At 31.0% G+C, this 24,617-nt stretch overlaps 1 protein-coding gene across 1 annotated transcript; it reads left to right on the forward strand.

Moving 5' to 3' along the window:
* Positions 1 to 24,020, forward strand: LOC127716445 (protein cramped-like). The gene is made up of 20 exons (XM_052222635.1): positions 1 to 377; positions 701 to 930; positions 1,509 to 1,609; positions 2,300 to 2,453; positions 3,179 to 3,247; positions 3,856 to 3,904; positions 5,156 to 5,191; positions 5,625 to 5,680; positions 6,698 to 6,894; positions 7,532 to 7,688; positions 8,033 to 8,661; positions 9,607 to 9,783; positions 10,550 to 10,684; positions 11,265 to 11,451; positions 12,335 to 12,654; positions 13,448 to 13,619; positions 14,214 to 14,270; positions 16,314 to 16,429; positions 17,214 to 17,348; positions 18,594 to 24,020. Exons 1-20 carry the CDS (start codon positions 304 to 306, stop codon positions 18,717 to 18,719), a joined length of 3,177 nt encoding a protein of 1,058 aa, XP_052078595.1. The 5' UTR covers positions 1 to 303; the 3' UTR covers positions 18,720 to 24,020.
* The last annotated feature ends 597 nt before the right edge of the window (positions 24,021 to 24,617 follow it).

Below are 24,617 nucleotides of genomic sequence, written 5' to 3' on the forward strand. Positions count from 1 at the left end.
CATCATTTTCTGGACAATTTGCTAAATTGCAGCAATGATATAATTCTTGGAGATAAAAAAGCTGCTGCATTTATCAAAAATGTATGGATAAAGCTTTCTTTCCTTTGAAAAAAAAATTGGTCGACTTTTGCGCGTGAAGACTTTGCTTTTTGATAACCCGGCTCCGACTGACTTGACAGTTCAAAGTTGTTTTGTTCAGGAAGGGTCGTTTACCCATTTACTTTATTAGTGTATTTGTTATGATTTTGACGTTGTTTTGTTATGAAACTTTTATTAAGTTGCACCAGTGCATGGTAGATATATATGCCTATGACGAAAAGACGGAAAACTGAGCAGGGAGAGGGGAATTCAACTGAAAAAGAGAAAGAGAAAAATCGGTAAGTATGAGAGAAACCGCCATTTTGTTCGATTTACCACAACATATAATCGATGTTTTTGTTATTTATTTTTAATTAATTTCAACAAAATATACATTTAAAATGTACTGCAATATTTAGAAAAAGTATCAATATAATTAATGATAAAAATTGAATATTAAATGCAACTTTAATTTGCAAGAAAACAGCAGAAATCTGCAGGCTATGATTTTGTCTTCTACGCTGTTTGTGGAAATTTTGGCAGCCATGTTGAATTTTTATATTGCAATTAAATATTGTTTTAATTGATTTTATGCAATAATTATACGTTATTTAAATACTAGGACGACATCTGATAATAAAGATGCCGTGAAAGAAGACAAACAAAGCAAGGGAGACCATAAAAGCGAAACGAACGATCGTAAACATCCACAAACAGGACGTCAAGATTCTTCTCAACAACCACAAGATACCCAACCAAAGGTCCCACGTATTGGTGCTGTAACAAGGTCAAGAGTTGTCAGAAAGCCTAAAAGAGACCTTAGTCCACCTCCATCACCTACAAAGAAACCTGGTATTAATTTAATTCAAATACATCAAACACTAACATCAATTTTATTGTTCAATACACATCTATAAATGTACATCAACATGACAAAGGAATTCTTGCAAAGAGGTCGATTTGATAAAGTTTAAAATGTCAACATTTTAATTTGTTTAAGTGAGAAATTAAGAATTATAAGATTTATCCGGTATTAAAAAAAACATATTTTAAATTAAAAAAAATTAAACTGACAGTTTCTAACAAAAAGGTAACTCTGAGTATCGGGTGTCGCTGTTTGTAGCCTGTTATTAAAATTAAGTAGCATTAACTTTTAAATGTAACTTTATATATATATATACAGACATACACTTAGGTACACATGCATCCAGTACTAGTAACATCAATATGCAAGTGTAATTATTACTCAAAGCTGCAAAGGGGAATGGTAAAGCATATTGATCATATTGATATGAAATTTGACATACAGCATCCATATTCATTTCCATAAGAAAGATATTTATTTTATTTAGCATTTTAATATTCTCTTAAAACTGCATTGATGTCATTTTATTCTTGAACACATGCATTTTTATTTCTTTTTTTTTTAGCTAAAGAGACAAAGACAAATACTCCAGAGACAAAACAGAAACGTCAATGGGAACTTTGGAGCGTTGATGACAAGGACGCATTCTTTGACGGATTGTTTGAGGTTACCTTATATTGATTGTGTATTAAGTTGAAGAACATTAAACAAAATGGCAGCCTTTTCGTTATCAGCATGAATATAAAAAAGTTGGCTAATTGCAAGTTGTAAATTTTTTTTATAGATAAGTAAATTTACATGTGATACAGAAAAAACTCTGAAACTTGGTTCCAAAAAAAAATCTAACCACATAAAAAACTCGTCATGAACATTTCAGCATAACTTATGATCAATTTTACGTGTAAGATAGAGACTCAAAATTAATAATGAAAATAACGTTTCTAGAAGATTTTGCAATATCTACATAAATGAGTTTAGCACTTGTACATTTTAGTAACTAAGTAAGGTAGCAATACAATGCTTGATGATGTTATTGATCACAATGTATGTCATCTCAGCAAGGTGTTATTTTTTCAAATATCCCTTTTAAATTTATAGTTGAAACCAACTTAAATGACTGATAAAACTGGCATATATTCAAGGGGGGAAAAAATTATCAATGAATGCTAAAAAGTCAAAATGGTAAAATTGTGAAGGTAGCAGATGCTTGTCATCTTGCTATTTACAACCCCCCCCCCCCCCCCAAAAAAAAAGACTCCATGCTAAGGCACAATGAAGAAACACTTAATTTCCATTATAATTGAATGTTTATTTCAAACATTATTGATTTATCAAAACAAAATCTTCTTTACTTAGGTTGGAAAGGACTTTGATGGAATTCAGACCTTGATAGCACAGAAGAGTAAGAAGAAAGGAGTCACTCCAGCACTTGTGAAAAATAAAGATCAAGTTCGCCACTTTTATTACAGAACTTGGCATAAGATATCTAAGTTTATCACATTAACTCAAGGTATTTAAAACTCACAAACAAGCCTATATTTGAATTTATTTTCTGGTTCTCAAATACACAAACACATACCACCATGTAAAAAAAACACATACCACCATGTAAAATAAACACATACCACCATGTAAAAAAATCACATACCACCATGTAAAAAAAAACTGCTATACATTCTTAAGCTTGCTACTAGAAAAACTAAACCGAGTTACAATTGAAAAATGAAATATGAAGGATACCTGGTTTAATGAACTGTCTTTTAATTTAGCAATTTTTTCCAAATGAAAATGATTATATTAAGCAAGACATCTTTCATTGTTCAGGGATCTTTCTGGGTTTTGTCAATGGCACAGCATGCCATTTTTGTCTCTGTGAAGTTGCATGGGTGGGACTTGGGCGCGCTGTGTCCGCGTCAGCAGCATCAACACTTTGTTAAAGTTTATGATTAGGTCAGTTTAAGTTTAAAGATATTTTTATATTTGCATATATAGGAATTGTATTTGTTTAATGGAGAACGAACACCAATTTAAATGTAAAGTAGTTACTGAATGTTGATCAGTGTTGTTGAAAATTACATTTTTCAATGCATCTTTCATGAAAAATATAAAATAAAAATTCAGATGAAAGGAATTATCTTATTCTTCAGTTTGTTATGCCCAATTTCTATAATTATTTAGATCTGTTTTAAATTTATTTTTCATTGAAATTTAAATATGAAAATATTAATGTTGCAGATGTGAAAAAAGAATCTCAAGAAATATATGGTTTGATTAACTATGGAGTTCTTAGGAAGAGGATAAAAGGTTTGTGCGAAATAATTTTATTATTCATGGGATACCAATTTTTCGTGGATTTAGTCGGTATGGGTAAACCACGTATTTAAATGTTAAAACGAATCATGAATTTTCTATAGGTTTGTAAGCAAACTTTTGCAATACCACAAAATCAAATATCGACAAAAAATAGAATTGTTCCTCAATCCATGAAAAGTGGTACACACAGTACCAGAGTTTTAGGTGATATTGTAACAAGTTCAAAAGCATCAGAGGTTATTTAAAGTCTAAAATATGCAGAAAAAACTTTGTCGGAATGTTAATTGTTTTAAATTCCTCTTGATTTACTATTGTGGGGGAAATTTTGACTGAATTGCAATACACCACAAAATGAATATTTGTTTTTGCTTATGTATTGGTTAATGTTGAGTGTTGACATAGATGAATCAATAAAAAATATTAGAATAGAGGACAAATTATCTTACTTATAAACATGCAATATTTCAGTTATTTAAAATGAAGAATAAAAAGTAACTTAATCACTTCGATACTCATTTCTTATTAAAGTTGGACTAGTAAAATTTAGACATTTTACATGTAGATACCTATGTAATATTTGACAAATTTATATTTAATAGGACTCAATGAAAAAACAGGTGCCAAGTTAAATGATCTTGTACATAATGGGTATGTATTACTAGAAGTTAAATACTTTGCTACACGTTTGATTTATAATGATATACAAATAAAAAATGCCATCAATGGAACTGCCACTGAATTAAAAATAAAAAAAAAAAAAACAATCCTAAAGCAAACAAGCAGTTACATTTGCCATAAAAATTTGGCAGTGTAAGTGAGAAGTCATTTAGACAATGATCTGCAGAATATAATTCAATAGAAACTTGTAAAAATATGATCTAGTTTGGCTAAGTTATATCTCAATTTGCAAAAATTCTAGTCAGAAAGGATGAATTTTAATTCAGACTCATTAATCAAATCTTTATTCATCATGGTAAGAGATCTACTTCAGTGACTCCGGTTCCCTCTACCATACAATTGTACACATACAGTGAAACCTGTCTAAAGGGAACCTTGTTTAAACTGAAAATCTTTTTTTCATAACATATAGAGAATCTTTTTATATCTTTTTACCTGATTTACAGTCTTATCTGAGCAAAATCATTAGTCCAAAGAGGTTCCTGTTAGACAATATTCTTTGTATAAAACACCATCTGCCAACAAACCTGAACAAGCTCAAGTTATAGGAAAATAGTAAGGAAGGCAACTTCTTAAGTCGTCCAGTTAAAAAGAAACCTTTGGGATTTTATAATAAAGTGGTTGCTTTAGACTGTTTGTCATATTTTATGGGTAATGTAGCTGTGTTCTTCACCAAAATTATAGCATTGATTGATATAATATGCATCCAAGGAATTCTGCTATAGCTAGTGTTATGGATTGTCTTGAACTTGTAGTGAGGTGTGATGTATTGTTCCATGTGACTTTGAGGTGAAGAACAACAATAAAAGTACTTTTCCTTTTCAATTATTTTTATGCCAATTACGATAGTAGAGGGGCATTATGTTTTTCGGTCTGTGCGTCTGTTCGTTCGTTAGTCCGTCCGTCTGTCCCACTTCAGGTTAAAGTTTTTGGTCAAGGCAGTTTTTGATGAAGTTGAAGTCCAATCAACTTGAAACTTAGTACACATGTTCCTTATGATATGATCTTTCTAATTTTAATGCCAAATTATAGTTCGGAACCCAATTTCACGGTCCACTGAACATAGAAAATGTTAGTGCGAGTGGGGCATCCGTGTACAATGGACACATTCTTGTTGTCAAGTGTGTTTATAGTGATATTGTGTGATAAATTAATGCGCCATATCCTTTCTTTACCTGGGATTTATAAACCTGTAGAATGAGATTTTATCTTTCATTATAGGTTTACAACAGTGAAAATAAGAGGCAAGAATCTAAGGTTTGTACAAGTATACATATAGATTGTATCACTGGATCAACTTGGCAAGTGATCTATTAAATATCTTAAAATTGACAGCGTAAAATCAGGAAGTATTAAGACACTCTTGTTTAGATTTTCAATCTCTTAATCAGGCTTGTCTTAGGCAGAGACAATAAGAAATCGTTCCAAGTTTTGCACAATTGCTGATTTTTTTCTCAGTTGTGTAACTGTGAAATGGGTTGAAACAAATTTTTGTTGTTGGGTTGCTGTCTCATTTATGTATACCTAACATGTATGTTATTTCACCCAAATTGTTAGTCCAAAACAGGAATTTGAAAGGTACATTTGCCAGAAATAAACTTAAAAATAAAGGAATCTGTTAATAATTTTGTCTTGTAAATTATATGTTTACTATGCTTTCATTTAATAATCATGATTATTATTATTTCAGAATAAAGACACCAATTTGCCTTGCACTGAAAAAGCTAAACAACATCGACACAACAGGTAAGACTATACCAAGATGTAATAGAGGAATATCAAGGGAAGAAATTTTGCTTTGAAGGAAGGAAATTCCTAAGATTAATTTTAGATTGAGAGGTTATTTTTAGAAAGAACTGATTATCTCCCATGGAATTAGCTAGCATCTCAAAAAATGGCTATTATTTTGGAAAGGTTTAGTTGAACTGGATAATATTTAATTTCCTGCACCAAATGATAAAAACATCCATCAGATTTATTTATAGAAAACAGAGTTATCTCCCATTGTACAACTGAGAATGGCTAGGTATTTTGATTTCTCAGCTGGGAAATATTTATGTTCTTGGGATGAAAAGTCAGGTCAGTTGTAATACTTCATTATTCTGAACATTAAAGCAAGATTTGATTGTAAAAACTATTAAACCACATACCCAAGATAAATTTTTAGAAAAATATTAAATTTTATCCAAAAATGGGCAAGATTACAAATATTTAATTAGGTCTGAATTATTAATATATTATATGTATTTACATATTAACAAAATGAATCAGATTTATTTATAGACAAAAGAGTTATCTCCCATACTTCAGACAATAAACTGCAGAATTTTTTTATTTCTCAGTGAATAAAACTTGACTCAGCACTAAAACAATTAGTTCTGTGAGATTTGAAATATACCTGAAAATGAAATACATGTAAGTGAAATTTATTCAGATACAAGTAGTAAATATTTTGCATTACATGTAAATATGGGTCAAATTATATTGTTTTTGTTCATTTAAAGTGTTTATCAGTCATAGTTAGCTGTCAAATGACAAAAGCCAGCACTTAGTTTATCACAATTACAGACATACATGTAGTGTTAAAAGACAAGGTTAGCCTTTGACCTACAGTTTCCCTGAATGACCTGTTAGATCAGTGAAAATCATAAGTAGATATCTCAACAGTCCAGATTGATTTTTAAGAAAAAAAATTAAAACACTGCGCTTAGGCACACAGTAAGTAGCACAGAAAACTAATGTGATGTTTTAATTTTTTTACAGAGCACAAATGTAATGCTGCAGACAGAATTCCAAATAAGATACATGTGGAAATGAATCCAAAGACTAATGCCACATGGAATATGATACAGGAAATGGCATTTAATCCACGTCTTAAGTTGATGTTGAAACCCAATAGAACATTGTCGTCTGTCATCACATATTTAAGTCAAAAATGGAAGTCTCATAGATTAAAACTTGTATCCTTTTACCAGTCTTACAGCAAATGTAATCTTATTGGTACATATATTTGTGTGAATTATGATGTATGGTAGATTGGACTTTCATTTTACAACTTTGTATTGTCATGGTAATGTTTACACTAATTTAAAAAAAAAACATTAGTAAAATACAAAACAGGCACCGAAAAAAAAACAACAGAAATGAATATGTTTAGCCAAAAAGCTTATGTCAAACCAGAAAACATTGTTTTAGATTTCAGCACACTTGACAGAAGATTTAAAATATTTCTGTTTGCGATAGCATAGTGATGTTAAAAGCTTTTTGTGGTATTAAATTTTTATACTATGATAATTTGAAAACAAGGAAGAAAGAAAATAGATGGTAGCGCACATTGTATCCTTGTACATGTTGTAATATGACATCAATATAAATTTTAGAAATGGAGGATTTTTAGGTAAGGTCATACATTTGTACTATGGCAAACATACTTAATTTCAATGTTTGCCTCCTGCAGTGTAAGTACGGGTAAGTCTGAACATGACAGCATAATGACATTTATCTATATATTGTGCACACTGTTATCAGCATACTCATATTTGTGGTGATTTTGTAATTCATATATTTGACTGATAAATTTTCCTTAACACTAACTAGAAGGAGAATGTTCCTGGAGCTGAGACAGAACCTGTCCCCGTACTTACTGTTTATCCCCACCCTGACTGTGATATTACTCCACTGACTTTACAAGCTACAAAAGAACCAAAAATCAACATCACGTTCAGTGACTACAGAGAAAATATGCAATTAATGAGTAAGTACAGTATTTGAAGTTTTTTTTCAAAACAGTATTTTATGGTTTAATCAGGATTCATTAACTTTTGCATACATGAACCTGATGTACATTCTCCAGGGAAGTTTTGTGTACATGTTTGAAATACTTGTAAAATGTGATAATACAAAAAAAGTACTCAACTAAGTAAATAGCCAGCTCATTTTAGTAAACAGACTAGTTAGTTTTGAACAGAAAATCTCTTTATTTACTAGTAATCTTTTCATCAAATGTGTTATCTTCCAGAATTTGACTGTCTAACTGTCGTCCCAGCTGTTTATCTTGTCTAAATTCTCATCTTTTGTTTAAATTTTATTTATTTTCAGACTCTCCGATAATTTCAAAGGATAAAAAAGGAGAATGTACTAAAACTTCATCGACAGTGTTTAGTGAAAATTCTCATTCTGTAGATTTTATGGACCCTAAAAATGGGATGTTTGAATCACCAAAATCTAGAGGAACTGTAAAAGACAGTAAAACAGGGATGACTCCTTCCTCGTCCATGTGTTGTAGTGTGTACAGTAATGATGCAGCGTTTCTGAGTGAGGGGGAAAACGCAATGTTCCCAGACACACCTCTGTCAAGGAATAATTCCAAAAGTACTGAAAATTTAACAGAGACTGACTCCACAGATGGTACACCTCCAAGGAAGAAACATCTGTCCGGGGGCACTGAATCGGAAGTTGTGAAAAGTAGTGACAATGAAGATAAGTCGGAAAAAGAGGACCAAGAGTCCCTAAACATTAAGGAAGCCTTTGAAAAAGGTTGGACTTCTACTAGTGCTGAAAATTTGACTATTGCCCAGTTGTTTCTTATGATTGGCAAAGACAATAAGATTCGATTAGAGTATGATTTTTGTAAGGAAAGTACAATTGAAGACATTGTTAAAACACAATTGACGAATACTCTAAGACGATTGGTGCATTTGGCTGTCATGGAGATGACTGATGTCAAGGTATATGTATGTTTTATAAATAAAATCCTTTTTGCGATTACAGGGTTGAGAATAACCTGTTTGGTTGGCAAGAATTGGTTGATTTCCATTGTATATGTATGGAAAGACAAGTTTAAATTATGATAATGTTCTTGCTATTTTAGATTATTTTCTTTCTGAAGGAAAGATTTTAAGGAATCGCTTAAATTGTATGGAATGTTTGATGGAAGTAGAAGATTGGAATCAGTTATGTTTTGATATTGTCTAAAATATTAAATATAAAATTACAAAATTCAGAAATGTGACATAGAAATGTGGTATGATCATGTTATTGCGAATGAGACAACTATCCACCAGAGACCAAATGACATAGATGTTAGGAACTTAGGTTGTGGTACCGCTTAATCAATGAGAAAAACCCATACTGCAAAGCAAGCTATAAAAGGCGATGACACAACAAAATGCAAAACAATTCAAATGAGAAAACCAACAGCCTGATTTATGTAAATACAAACGAAAAACAAAGATGATATACAGTAACAAAAGACAACCACTAAACTACAGGCTCCTGACTTGGGACAGGCACACACAGAATGTGGTGGACAAATATGTATATTTGAATGATGTCTCTTTTTTCAGATTTTTTTTTTGCTCAAAATATGGAAACAATAATTTGAATGGTTAATTGCAGAGATGATACAAAAAATACTTTATCATTTTTATCATGTTTATCATGTTTATATTTCTTATTTTCATATGTACAAAAAAAATATGAAGTAGGACATATCATTATTGCCTTTGAAGATTTCTTCAACATGTTTTCAACACTAACAAAAGGATTTTTAACTGTATCCCCTTGTGTGAAGGATAAAAAGTTAAAATCAAAGGATTTGCAAAATTTTAACTTTTTATCTATTTCAAAATTTTTAACATGAACAAATTTTAAAGACATATTTTTTCTTGCAGGGCAGTTCATCATCCTCATCTCCTTGTCATACATGTGGTGCTGTTAGAGCAAAAGCAACAAAAGGTTGTGGTGTCAAAGGTCAAAGGGCAGTTGGTAAAAACCCATTGTCTTCCCGGTCTGGCTCGGGTGATGGATTGGTTGATGCTGGGACACAGACAACATTTAAACTTGCAGAGGTAAGTAGTTCAGATTACAGTTAAATTTATACCTTCTTTGTGAACCACTTAAAATATTTTTACGTAAGCCTGTTTACAATATCCAAGTATGTACATGTCACTTGGACCTGCCAATCAAAATTTTAAGTTTTAATCTCTTTTGTCCAGGCTTTAGAATTAGTGCCAGTGAGAGACATTAAAGTAATCTTTATTATTTTAAATTGGTAAATTTTAGCTTTAGATATTTAAATTTAACATGCAATGACATGTTTTTAAAAAAAGGAGAAAAATTTGTGTATCAAATTGACCCTGAAATCCAATGCATTTCAGAATTTCTAAAATTTGCAGAGTTAAATGTTAAATTTATGTACTTTAATCCTTTTCATGGGTAAAAATAATAACCGTAAGTTCAGTAAAATGCTGCTCCATTCTTGCATGTTGAGAAATGATATAGAGGACAACCCTTGTTCAAAAAGATGTTCACTCAGGAAGAGTGTTTTTAGTAAACCGATTCACAGACAAAAAATATTTTGGGCAACACTATGCAAATAGATGTGCTTTCTATACAAAGGTTCACCTATTTTGAAAGAATTCATTCTGACAGTAATGTTTTAGAAAATTAAAAATATTCATTTTTTTTATTTTCAGTTTAAGCTCAACGAGCCAAGGTTGTATGCAAAATTGTACCAAAATCTGTGACATAGCCCATTTACTGTAAATTGACATTAAGGGGAAGAGAAGAAACTTATATGCCATTTAAGTAAATATTTTTAATAATTTCTTTCAGCCAATAAATTCTAGTCAAGGTAAAGAGGCTGTGTTTAAAGTACCAGTAGCAGGGACAGCATTTCTACAGAGAAATACACTGCCACCTGGATCTGTGCCTGCCAGTAGGTCACTTAATCAAGCCTTTAATGTTCTTGTAAGTATTACACACTTTAAGAATCTGAATTGTATTATCAGACTATTTTTTCCTTTCTTTTTAAGGGCTATTCAAGGAAAATTTGCACATGCTGTATGCGAGGTTATAACACCTCATGATATTATTTTCTTTGGGTAATTAGGATGGAAACAAATGCAATTATGGTACAAATACAAGAAAAAAATATGAGTGGATGGATATAAAAAACTGTTGTCAAAGCGCTGCATTCATCTTCTTTCTGGAATAGCCCTAAAATCCTAGTGAAACAATATTTATAGGGATTATTAAAACTATAATTGGTTCATATATTAGTCTGGCTGTCCTTTTTAGTTACAATTTATTTTAAATGAATGACTAGATTTCAAGGAATCTTCATCAAAATTACCAGTTCCATGTTGTATTGTACACTTCCTATTTTCTTTTTGGACTATAATTTGAGAGTTAGTAAAACATGAAATTTGCCATTTAGATTCAAATAATGATTTTGGGTATTAATTTATTACCTCTTCTCAGTATTTTTAATTTAATCAGTATTAAGATTTGTAGTCCATATTTACAGAATGAGTATTTATGATTGTAGGGACCTGGCTACAAAAGTGGAAGGAAAATAAGACAGATTAACAGAAAGCCAATGGTTGTACAGAGAACAATACTGCCTAAAGCACCAAATTATTTTCTCGTCCAACCTAACGGACAAAACTTAAAAACTGTGATAAATGTGCCAAACTCTATACCTATTTTATCCAATGTTAGTACTGCACCTCCTGGTAAGTCTCCTATAATGAGGAATACACAAAATTCAGGAATATTTGTGATGTTTTTAATATTGGGAAAATTGTGACTAGATTATTTGTTGCAAAAAAAAACCACCTGTATTTTTAATTTTGATTGCATTATTTGTATTCAGCTTCCTGAACCCAATTTCCAATCTCACATTTTCGCCCATTGTTAAAAATTGCAAAAATAAATGGTCTCAAAAATTTCGTAATTTGTAGTTGTAATGTCACACAATACTGTAAAGAGTATAACTGAGATTGTCTAACCTTCAGATCATTACAATCTTCACATTGGTGAGATTGCATGACACAAAAACCTCCGACACAAAAGGATTAGATTTCATAGAAGCTTGTAGTCCACGTTGTAGGCAATTGAAATCTTATTTAGAAGTTTTTTGTCTTGCACTATTGTAATTATAGGCTGATTAAAAAAATTAAATCAACAGCTGTTAAAATTACCAAAATACTAACAGATATATTTGAACTTGTATAATAATTTTCATATTATATAGACAAAGCTCCAAACTCTTAATTTCTGTAATCACAACACTTTTCATGTATCGATCAAAAGAGGGAACTACATGTATGTGTATTAACATTTTTTAAACCTAAACTGAATGCCATGTAAATATATAATACAAAGTGCATAACAACAGGTGTAAGTTGCATCAACTTCAAACATTGGCAATTTACTGTTACCAATATTCAACTATTTTCTTTATATACATGTATGAATAAATATTGAAGATTGACTTCTTTTTCACCAGGATTTTTCAATTCTTAAAAAGCTATCTTAAGTTTGATTTAGTTGATGAATCATGGTAGTGATTCAACTTATTCAACAATCAATAATACTATTGTTTGTTCTTTGTAGCATGTACAACAGTGAAAACTGTACAGTTAGATGTTCAGTCCCATTCCCAAACTACACTTACTTTAAATCCTAGTCAGTTAGAAGTACAGTCCCAGCTTACTCCTAGTCAGATACATGTACAGAACCATGGGTCAAGTCAATTAAATGTACAAAATCTTGGACCAGGTCAGCTTAATGTACACAATCCTGGACCAGGGCAGGTTAATATACGAAATCCAGGACCAAATCAGCTGAATGTACAGAATCCAGGACCATTACAGACTATTATGATGGGCCCTGGACATTTACCAGTGAAAATCAACCATGTGAATTCCACTGAGGTAAGTGAAAGTTGGAAAGAAGGAGATTACAATGCTATGGTTTATATTGTAGCGTAAAGATTGAAAAATTAATTTTTTATTTGCTTCAGACCAGTATAACAGACTCTTATGTATGCCTCAGCAAAACCAAAACAAAATACATAATCTTAAGTTGTACTAAATTATTCATTAATTTACATAGTGATGATGATGATGGTGAGGAAATGGTGTTTAAAGTGCAGTGGCAAATTTAACATGCTTATCATGATGAGAACATGTTTTGACTCTGGGCTGACCAGTCTTTGTTCCTACATGCTGAAAGCTTAGCTGAGAAGCATCAAAAACAAATTTTCAAGTCCTTGGTTTGAACTTATGATTAGGCATAACTTAAAAGTGACTTTTTTATCATTAAGTTGTGAATCCCAGGACAGAGTAATACATTTTTTGTAAACTAATAGTAACAACATGTACTTGTTAATAATACGCAAAGAGGATAACACGAATCATGTAAATAACAACAGTGGGAGAGCAGATGGCACATGTAGATAGCTACAATGGTTTTATCTGGAGGGAAACATTTTAGTTCTCAAATTCAACTGAATTAACTTACCAAAGATTTGGCGTATTGTTGGCATACATATACCAGATTCAGTCTTTTCATGCCTAGAAGATGTATAATTTTTTCTTGCTTGTGTAAAGTTTTAAACATATATGCTTTAATGGCCTGTTTGTAAGTATTTGTCAGTATAAACAAAGCAGCAGTGTTCAAAGTCATGCATTATTAATGATGTTATATGCTCTATTATTTTTTAAGATTACAGCAAGTTCATTAGAGATAACAGCGGGTACCACAGTAAACATTTATACATCAGCAGCTACAAGTCACAATGATGTTGTCACTACATCGTCAACAGTGCAGGGTTCTTTGTCACCGCCAAGTATTTCAAATCTGCTGGACATGTCTTTCTCAGGTTTTGGGACACCAGGTACTTTAATCATGTCTTTATTTAGACCATTAGCTGTAAAAAGCAACATTTTTTATATCTTGAAATAGAATGAGTTGTTTTGTGTGTAGAAATGATGCACCATGAATTTTCTTATTATGATTGATGAAATTCGTTAAATAAATTTAAAAATAATTCTATTTCCTTTTTCTTCTAACGATGTAAGGACAAAATAAATACCAAAAGAAAAAGGAAAATTTGAAACTCATTTGTAATATCAAAATGAAAATATTTGGGTTAATATCTAACATATACAGAGTGAAAAACGAAACAAGTGAAACAGACAATTGTCTTCAATGATAAACATAAACTCATCTTGTGAAAAATGGAATATGGATTGTGAAAGGCAATGCAAACAAGGTAAAAAAACTCGGGGGAAAGAACTCCAGTAAACATGGTCAAGTCAACAACAGAAAAGACATGCATAACCTAACAATGCTGATCCTAAAACTTGACAGGTGAAAAAATAGCTGTAGATTAAAGTCAAATTTAATTGACCAGTTGTAATTGAATATGTTAAAGATAATAGAAGGTTTTATTTGTAACGTTATAAATACTAATTCTATATTATTTCAGGGAGTGATGGTGAAAAATTATTTGAGATGGCTCTAGAAAATGGATCTTCATTTGAACGTATGTATGTTTGTGCATTTATGCTATCATGATTATTGTTTATGATGTGACCATTGGGTTTATGATAACTGTACAAGCTTAGCCTGTATTAATACTTGAATTAATACTATCATTTGAATGTATAGATATTGAAATGTAATGAAATGACAGGTCATATGCAGCAAGATTTTGTTATGAAATGGATCATACTAATACAGACCAGCAGAAAATTTTGCTACCATTAAGAATTTCTGAAATGTTTTATGTTATGACATGAATAAAAGATATTGTAGGGTATACATTCATTTAGATAAAACAACAGCCTAAAATACAAATAATCAAAAGACTTCTAGATGCACATTAATGCATTATACATATGGAAATCTGCAGAAGATGCACTTATTTACAGGGCAATCTTTTCAAAATAATTTGAAGCAAGATTTTCCTTCACACTGAATGCACACTGACAATAGATTTACTGGTCACCTCTGAAATAGTGAAATTCTGCATTACTTTGTGTATTAACATTTTCTCTTACTTTGAATAGTTTTCAAACCATGTTTGTCAAAATTATACTGACTATGCATAGTTTTTTTTAAAGTTTTGGTCTGTAAAAAAATAATTAAAATATGCGGCGGAGGCATCTTGGACAGACCTACATTCCTCTATAAGGTAAAAGTGGCATGACTCATTTTATGGTTGAATGGCTTTGATAACGTTTTAAGCTTCCAACTCCTATAACAGTATTTTTAGCTCTTCTCATCACTTGGCGTCCTTCGTCCCGCATCCGTCGTCCGTAAACTTTTACAAAGATCTTCTCCTCTGAAACTACTGGGCCAAATTTAACCAAACTTGGCCACAATCATCATTAGGGTATCTAGTTTAAAAAATGTGTCCGGTGACCCTGCCAACCAACCAAGATGGCCGCCATTGCTAGAAATAGAACATAGGGGTAAAATGTAGATTTTGGCTTATATCTCTGAAACCAAAGCATTGAGAGCAAATCTGACATGGGGTAAAAATGTTTATCAGGTCAAGATCTATCTGCCCTGAAATTTTCAGATGAATCAGATAACCCGTTGTTAGGTTGCTGCCCCTGAATTAGTCATTTTAAGGAAATTTTGCCGTATTTGGTTATTATCTTGAATATTATTATAGATAGAGATAAACTGTAAACAGCAATAATGTTCAGCAAAGTAAGTTCTACAAATAAGTCAACATGACCAAAATGGTCAGTTGACCCCTTAAGGAGTTATTGCCCTTTTATAGTCAATTTTTAACAATTTTTCGTAAATTTTTGTTATCTTTTACAAAAATCTTCTCTGAAACTACTAAGATGAATTTAACCAAAGTTGTAAACAATAATCATTAGGGTATGTAGTTTTAAAATTGTGTCTGATGACCCTGCCCGCGAACCAAGATGGCCGACATGGCTAATAATAGTACATAGGGTAAAATGCTGTTTTTGGCTCATATATCTAAACCCAAAGCATTTCAAGCAAATCTTTCAAAACAAAATTGTTCATTAGGTCAAGATCTATTTGCCCTTAAATTTTCAGACCATTCAGGCAACCAGTTGTTGGGTTGCTGCCCCTGAATTGGTAATTTTCAGAAATTTTTTCAGCTTTTGGTTATTATCTTGAATATTATTATAGATAGAGATAAACTGTAAACAGCAATAATGTACAGCAAAGTAAGACCTACAAATAAGTCAACATGACCAAAATGGTCAATTGACCCCTTAAGGAGTTATTGCCCTTTATAATCAATTTTTAACAATTTTCATAAATTTTGTAAATTTTTACAAAATAATTTTCACTGAAACTACTGGGCCAAGTTCATTATAGATAGAGATAATTGTAAGCATCAAGAATGTTAAGTAAAGTAAGATCTACAAACACATCACCATCACCAAAACACAATTTTGTCATGAATCCATCTGTGTCCTTTGTTTAATATGCACATAGACCAAGGTGAGCGACACAGGCTCTTTAGAGCCTCTAGTTTGTTCTAGTTAAGTTCTCATGAATTAATTGACCTATAATCATTTTTCTATTATTTCAGCTTTGTTAGACGAAAGTGCAAATAAAGAGACAGCACAAGATAGGACACTTAAATCTGAACCTGTGAAAGCTATTTTTAGAAGTCCTGTGTGTACATCATCGTGGATGAACGGAGAGGTAAATAATTTTAAAGGTGTTTTAAATTGTGCATTGTCAGATAAAATCAATTCCCTGGTTTTAATTTCATGTGTTTTAATATTCTTGTTGAAATCAAAGTTGAGAAATTTATTAATGTCGATTTTAATATGGTAAAGCGATATACTGCAACAAAGTCACAGAGGTGAAACTTTGGCTTGCTATTTCTGGTGGCAGTGGATACATCAACAATTGTTACTTTAAGAGGAACCACTAAAGCAGCATAGGAATAGACTGAAAAGTGTGTTGAGGGGGGGGGGGGGCTTTTAATTGATTGATTGATTGTTGGTTGCTTAACAGGGACTTTTGAAGGTGACAACCAACCAAGCAACAACAAAAACAAAAAAACACACATCTATAGTCTTATAGTCTATAAATTAGTTGGTGTACATTTTCATTTTCTTTCTTTTTCAAAATTTTGCCAAAGTTGTTTAAGTTTTTTATTAGGTCAGAATAAGGGGAACCACTGATAGTAAGTCAATGATATTTGATAGGAAGTTATATTAGCAATGGCACATCTCATTTCCTTGGAAATTAATGACACAGTCACATCAGTCATGCAAAAGAACAGACCAATAAAGCTATTAATTTCATGTTACAATTCTAATTTAACAATTATCTAGTCACTACTGCATTTTAGTTGAAATTATTTTATTTGTAGATGATTTCTGCTCTCCTTGTATTTAGTTTCTTTGTTTCTTGCATCTATTTTTCTTCACACTTTATGATAGGAATTTTTTTTTGATGATATTTGTTGGATTTACAGGTTGGTGATATTTCTTTTATGTCGTTACTGAATGAGACAGCCAAACCAGACCCTATAGTATCTACAGCAACCTTACAACCACAGACATTTTTCTTTGAGAATTCTCGAGATTCATCGATTATGGGGAAGTTTGATGTAAGTATGATTTTCATTGGTACATCATTGATACACTACTGTTACAGGTCTCTTATATATAGAATAAAGAAATTGCTCACATTTGTCACTGTGACCTACATTTTATGCTCTTTGAAAGCTGGTTATCATGGTTATGCTTCACACAATGGTAGAATGATAGACATGTATTGTTGTATATGATTGATATTTTACCACTTCTATTGTCAGATTTGTGAAATTGTAAAATACAGTCCTTTTTCATTTTTCCTCGCTATCTTACATTTCATGCTGGCTTTGTTTATCCTTGTTTTGAATTTAGATCACTATGTGTGTTTTGTATGCAGTTGATGGGTTTCATCTGAATTGATAAGGTATTCAATATCAATCTGTAAAGATCAATTAAGACAATCAGTGCAATAGCAAGGATATAATATATTGATTCTACCACTGCATCAAGTGTGTTACACAATATTTCTCCTCGAGACAGTTAAATTTTAATATTTAAAGCGCAAGGCTTGCCGAACTTTTTCGATAATTAAAATTTAACTATTGAGAGTGGAGAAATATCCTATTACACAAGTTATAGTGGTGGAATCTCTTTCTCTAGAAATTTTTACGATATCTGAACAAAGTTTATCCTTTTCAAAGATTTTCAGAAAGTTGTGTTCCTTATATGTGACATCATTAGACATGGTCACCTTTTTTTCATGACGTCACAATAGGAAATTCATAAGAAACCAAGAAAATTTGATGTCATAATTAAATTTCGTCCGATCATTTGCAGAGAAAACAGTTTTCTCTAGAGATGAGAAATATTTTTCTCACACTGGTCCACAAATGTGAAAAAAAGCATGAAATTAGAGAAACTTGTTTAAGTTATTAGAAAAAATGGAAAGGTGTATAGTATCTAGTGATATGTGGTAGTTTTCTTGGATTACTTTGTAAAGTGTGGTTCTTTTTGGTAGGTGTAAGAGTTTCTTCCACCGATGAAATTTATGCCGTAAGTTTTGTTTTATTTGTGTATAAAGTGATAATAATCGACCAAACAATCAAAAGAAGATAATTATAGTTGTCAAGTGTGTAATTAAATTACAGGCAAATACATAATTATTTGGTAAATGTCAAAATGGGTCGGCCTGCTCAAGTTAAAAAAGTATAAAGAGATGTGAAACATGACTTTAAGACTACCAAATAGGAATAGCTTAATTTTTTATGATATTTATTTGCCTATGTTTATAAACTTGTTATTACAATGTATATTTGTAGGTAGATACATTGATGAATGAAAGTAGTTTAGATTTTGTTGCCAAGTTTGCTGACCTCCAGGCTTTAACACAAGAAGATCCTATGGCAGACCTTACCAACTCTAAGAAGACCATCTCAAATGGATGACTTTGTTTTATGCTGTTTTTTTACATTTTTATCTACTTTCTGTCCACTCAATACAAAACATGTTTTTTACCCAGCCTCTGAAAGTGCTTCATTATTTATTTATTTTCTGTCTGAAGTATTTTTAGTTTTAATGCATGATGCTAATGAATAGAGATGACCAAACAATGGACCCAGAATGTAGTTGGTGAATCTAAAATTAAGGAACCCACTTTTTTAACCATTTGTAAAAGCTTAAGTGCATATTCACAAGTTTTTATGGTAGAGATTTCTTTTATTTTAAAATATGTTGTTACCTATAATATTCTGTTCAAAATTAATGAAAAATGAAGTACTTTGACTTTTCCTACCGAAGGTCGTTGGTACTCTCTAGGTACCCTGGCTTCCACCACCAATTAAAAACTGACGGCCACAAATAGCACAATAGTGTTGAAAGTGGCATTAAACACCAATCAATCAATGAAATACTTTGATAGAAAAGATTATTTTGAAATACATGTATTTGCTGCAAAAATATATATTTTAATTTTATTTGATATGGAAGTAAAAGGATGAAAATATCTGCGTTATATGGAATAAATTTGAAGATAAATATTGAAAGTTTACAAAAACATGTCTTCCATTTTGAAAATCCTGACTTTAAAATGTATTAATGTGTTTCGTGCTGACATTAATTGGCAATAGCATATTTGAGTATAATTCATAAAGAATTTAGTTCCTACAAGAAAACAATATATATCCCCATATGATTTTTAGAGAAGTTTGTTTATTTGTTTGTCACAGTATGCATAATGTGGATTTATATCTGACTCATGAATGTATGTTTGAATATATGTCTCCACTTGTGTATCCTAGTACATTGCTGTCTTCATCATGGTTATATTTCAGATACAGTCCCTGTTTTCCCATAGTGCTTATAATATTTGTGTGGTCATTAGTTCAGAGCAAATATGAGTGATCTTCTTTAGTTGTGAGTTGCTAAAAGGACAACAATTATGCCAAGGTGTTCATGATTTCTACTACACAAAAAATGAACTTGGAAGTATTATCAGCCAAAATTTTACTTTTTTGTTTTAACTAATGGATCTAATTTAAGATAGTCTTGATTATGGTTGTGTTTAAAACCTGACTATGAATTGTTATTTTTGACCGATATACAAGTAATTTGTGAAATTTATAAAGTTTTTGCTGGTAACAGGTATGTCTATTCATAGGACTACCTTGTGAGAAAAAAAAAGACTGTGTTCATTAGATATGTTGCATAATAGGTGTTGATTGTATTTAAGTATGATACCAGTGAAACTTGTGTTTTCATCTATGTTACAATTTTTATTTAAATTGAATTACTAAACATATATTGATATATAACTAGAGTTTTTGTCTTGCTTGCATGGAAAGATGTGAATGGTGAGACTGGGAATTACTCTTCAAATATCAATTACATTACATTGAATATTTCTGTGTGGTATTTGTCATGACCTTCTTGGATTGGTTTCCATGCTAGGCTTACAGCATTGTATTTGTTTATTCATTATAAGTCAACAGGTTTCCTTTGACTTTCACCTTAGATTCAGGGTTCATTCACTTTTTAAATATATGGCAGCAGGCTTGAAGTCAATATGTCAATTCTTGTTATTTTTCTTTTTCTAACTTGACTTTTGATCCATACAATTCATACAATATATTCCCTGCTCTTTAATATTATTTTTGTAGATTGTACACAAATATAAAATCTATATGCATGTTGATTTCATATCAGTTTGGTATAATTTAAGTATAAAAAATGAAATACTGTTATACATCAAACTTTCATCCCAGAACTAAACATTTTTATTATTCTGTTCACTTCTTTAAAGCATATTGATAGAGCTTTGAATACACCAGATTTTGTGTAATCAACTAATCTTACAGTTTTCAATCATCATCCTTAATACTTTACACAAAGATTACAGTCTACCTGCTTTTATATACTTATTTGAAGAAAATTTCCCCATATTTCCAGACTTAGGAACTTAGTCATTTTTTAGCAAATTTTCAGAAGACGGTACTAATTTTGTGTAGATAACTCCTCTTGCAGTTTTAAACTCGAATCCTTGAAACTTCATAGCAAGTTTGAACACCTATTGTAGTAGTAAACCTCCCAATATAAATATATAAATATGTAGTGGTTTAAAGATATTTTTCCATTTATACTTCTATGTACTTTTATGATCATTATAGACTATTCTTCATTGTTTAAGAAACAATCTTAGCAAGTTAAAGTCTTTGATCAATTTTTAAGACATTCAGCATGCTTTTAGAACTGCAGGTTTTTGTAATTTTATAAATAAATCTTGCCAAAAATTCTACGTTTCATTTTAACTGTATGTGAGACATTCATAAAAAGTGTGAAAAAAGTTAACTATTTAATAGTTTTACTATAGCAAACTGCATTTATATGTTAGCTCTCATTGAAAGCAAACCATGTCAATATGTATTTGAATATCCCATGTTTTTGATTATTCAATGCTCATTGTGAGTCAAAATTATAAGTAATTTGAAACCAGGGTCTTCCTACATGCAATAGTAGTAGTGTTTATTTGAAATTAGACGTAAAAACATATTGGTAATAAACTCTTCATTCATGTGTGATATATTAATTCTTACTACTACACTAAAGCATCTTTTTTTAAAGGGGGTCATGTCACATACTTTTACATACGTCCATTAATCTATACAAGATACAAGTTTAAAGATTGCACACAGACTATGTCGATATAGTATATAATGCATGGTAAATTTTAAAGTTACACGAGCAAATCACACATTTAAATGTTCATTATGTTCTATAAATGATGTATATTTATGAACCAATCATTTTCATACAATGTATAGATTTATATATCGATACCACCATTGCTATATTCCTCATTTTAAATCCATAATTGTAACCAAATAGATGTGTACTGCCCACCATTAATGAGTATTTACACATGAAAAAGATCAGAATTTCTGTTACAGATTCTTTTGAAAATTTAATTTGCAAGTTCAGAAGCGTACTATTTTAAAAAAATTTGAAAAACTGGAAATTTTTTCACATAGAAGAGATTGTGTCTTGAAGTTTTACAGAAATAACAGGATTATATTATTAAGAGTCCACAGTATAAAATCATACATGAACGATTTAGATTACTTGAGTTTGATGATTTTTCCAGAGTTAAAATTTATTTACTTTTTATCAAGTAAAATACGAATTATTTATCAAATTATTTGATGGTAGGCAGTATATTTTACAATACACATTATTAATTATTTACGTATAGTTACTTCCGTTGTTCATTGCAGGGATAATATTCCTGACATTAAGGCAGCTTTTCAAGTAGGTTTGTTGTTAAATATATACATGTTCATCATTTTCTAAAATGGCTGATTTAAAATCAAATTTAATGGCATCAGTAACTTAGTTTTGTATGTTGTATAAATGTCATTATTTACATCTATACAGCAGAAGCACTTATATGGACTTATTTGTTTCAAGTGGTCAATTCTACCTAAATTGTTTTAGAGAGCTTTAAAAAGAAAAGAGAAGGGGGGAGGGGGGGGGGGGGGGGATAGCGTTTGCAATCAGCATTGGTAATGTTCCTGAATATTCATGTAACAGTTGCCCTGGAAGTCAAGCAAACAACAATCAATTGATAAGAATCAATGAGGTGGAAAACCAGAAAAAAATACCAGAATTAAGCATTTTGTTTCATTCATCTGTTCCATTTCTGCTTCAAAGGAGTGTTTTAAGGTTTCTTCTACAATCTTGATAGCATTGACCACTTGCAAAAAAGTGAAAAGTTTTCTGCTGTATAAGGGATATTCCATTATAATGAAAGGGAAGTTGGGAAAGGACTTGCAAAATCCTCTCACAACCAACATACTTTCTTTCAGGAATTATGCATACTACACCAAATGCACTTAAATCCATAAATGACCCACCCTTATTAGAATTTCCCTTCCTACCTTTCACATCAATGGAATAACCCAATACTGATCAGACATCATAATATGTATATTTTGCAATATTATTTTAACATCCAGTAGAGGATTATTTCATTTGGATAATATCTGGCGAATCAATATTTGAACTTGAGATTTTTGTAGCTGTGATTTATTTTATGAATTAGACGACTTCAATCTTGAAGGTGAACAATGCAAGTTAAAGCCTATGTTTGGCATTATATAATTTTCTTCTATCTTTTAAAAACCATGTAGAAATTTGAAAATTTTATTTTGTTAGACTGTATAAAAAGAAGAAAATATATTCCTTCTTTAATGAAAGAGCCATGAGAAATATAGAAATATATCAAGTCAAACAATACATGGTAATTACAAGAATGTGAAGATGGTGGATATTTTTGCAGGAAATTAAAATGTTGGCAGCTGATTTAGTAACTTTTAAGAAAGACATTTTTTTTAATATGAGTATGAAGTAATACAGGATTTCATTTTGTGTTAGCAGTTAAGTGGTGTAAAAATACTTTTTTTTTTGTTTATCAAGTGCTATGCAAAGTTTTAAGTTACACAAACAAATCTGTCTCTATACATTATGAAAGTAGCCAGCGGCTCATTACACAAAAAATGTATAAATACTATCAAGTCCTGAACATTTCAGTATAACTTATGATCAGTTTTAGCCCTAAAATGTTTTGTGAAAAAAGCCCCAGACTTTAAAATTAAAATGAATTTAAACTTTTCTTTTAGCCAAAAAAAGTTTAAGTTAAAATTCTGTTGTTTCCGATTAGTCGTTCTGAATTTGCACACTAATATGGTGTATTAGTCATCAAAGACTTCAATAGTCAGACGATTTGTCATTGTAATGATTCAACTTGGTTAGAATCCGGGTATGGAGTAAAGCTTAATTTCAACAGTGATTCAAGTTTTGTAGGAAAGTTTAAAACAGCTTAATAAAAAAATTACATCTTTTACTTTGTATACTGTTAAGTTATTAGATTTTTTCCCATTTATTTTGCAAGACAGTGTATTATAGATACCAGCTGTAATATTTGTAGAACTTACCAGATACCAGTAATGTTAAAATATGGTTAGTGCCTCAAACTAAAAGTTGTTTTCTTTGATAATAAAGTTTTGGTTTAACTTTATGACAAAGTTTAATCCTCTGTTTTACACAAGAAAATACTGTAATTTGACAAAACTTTAAACCGAGTGTATTTTTGAAGATCTGTTTGTGTTTTTATAAGTAGCAAGAAGAAAATGTTATGCTTTATTTAAAAACCAATAATAAAAGGTTTGTTTGAAGACAGACAGTGTTTTACTGATTGATCTGTTTGTTGTTAATGTCCCACGCCACAGTTGATATGGTAATATTATTTGCCTGTCTTTGCATCCTTTAGTCTGTCCAAAACACATCAATGCTCCCAGACTCTTTGACAGAAAGCTTGCATACTTGGTAGCATTGTGTTTTAATACTTGACCATTCTATGTAGACTCAGTTTGATTTGACAATTTAGTAGGAGAAATGAGATTTAAAAAAAATAAGTATTGTTACAATGACACCTTGTGAACGCAACAGCTCTGAGACTGTTTAGCAGAAAATTGGCATACTTGGTAGGATTGTTGGCCATCATGGGTGTTTTACCATATTTTATTGTCAATTTTTGATCGAACTTTTTTTCAGGAGTATTGTACCTCATGGACATTTGATAATTTCTGAGACCATTTGAGAGAATGCTCTCATACTTGGCAGGATTGTTTGCCACCATATGCAGTTGACCATATTATACCATCATTTGATTTGATCATTTTACAGGAGTTATCACTGTGCTCACAGTTTAAGGTGGATCATCTGTATATATTTCCTTGGATAGAATTTTCTTATACTTTGCCAAAATGATACCGGTTGTGTTCTTCTCATAT

Source organism: Mytilus californianus, unplaced genomic scaffold (assembly GCF_021869535.1).
Source record: "Mytilus californianus isolate M0D057914Y unplaced genomic scaffold, xbMytCali1.0.p SCAF_9, whole genome shotgun sequence".
In the NCBI taxonomy this organism is placed as follows: domain Eukaryota; kingdom Metazoa; phylum Mollusca; class Bivalvia; order Mytilida; family Mytilidae; genus Mytilus; species Mytilus californianus.

Coding starts and splice junctions, on each gene's coding strand:
- LOC127716445 (XM_052222635.1), top strand. CDS start 304: ATGCCTATGACGAAAAGACGGAAAACTGAGCAGGGAGAGGGGAATTCA. Junction 6,895..7,531: donor AGTCTCATAGATTAAAACTT/GTATCCTTTTAC, acceptor AACACTAACTAG/AAGGAGAATGTTCCTGGAGC. Junction 7,689..8,032: donor AGAAAATATGCAATTAATGA/GTAAGTACAGTA, acceptor ATTTATTTTCAG/ACTCTCCGATAATTTCAAAG.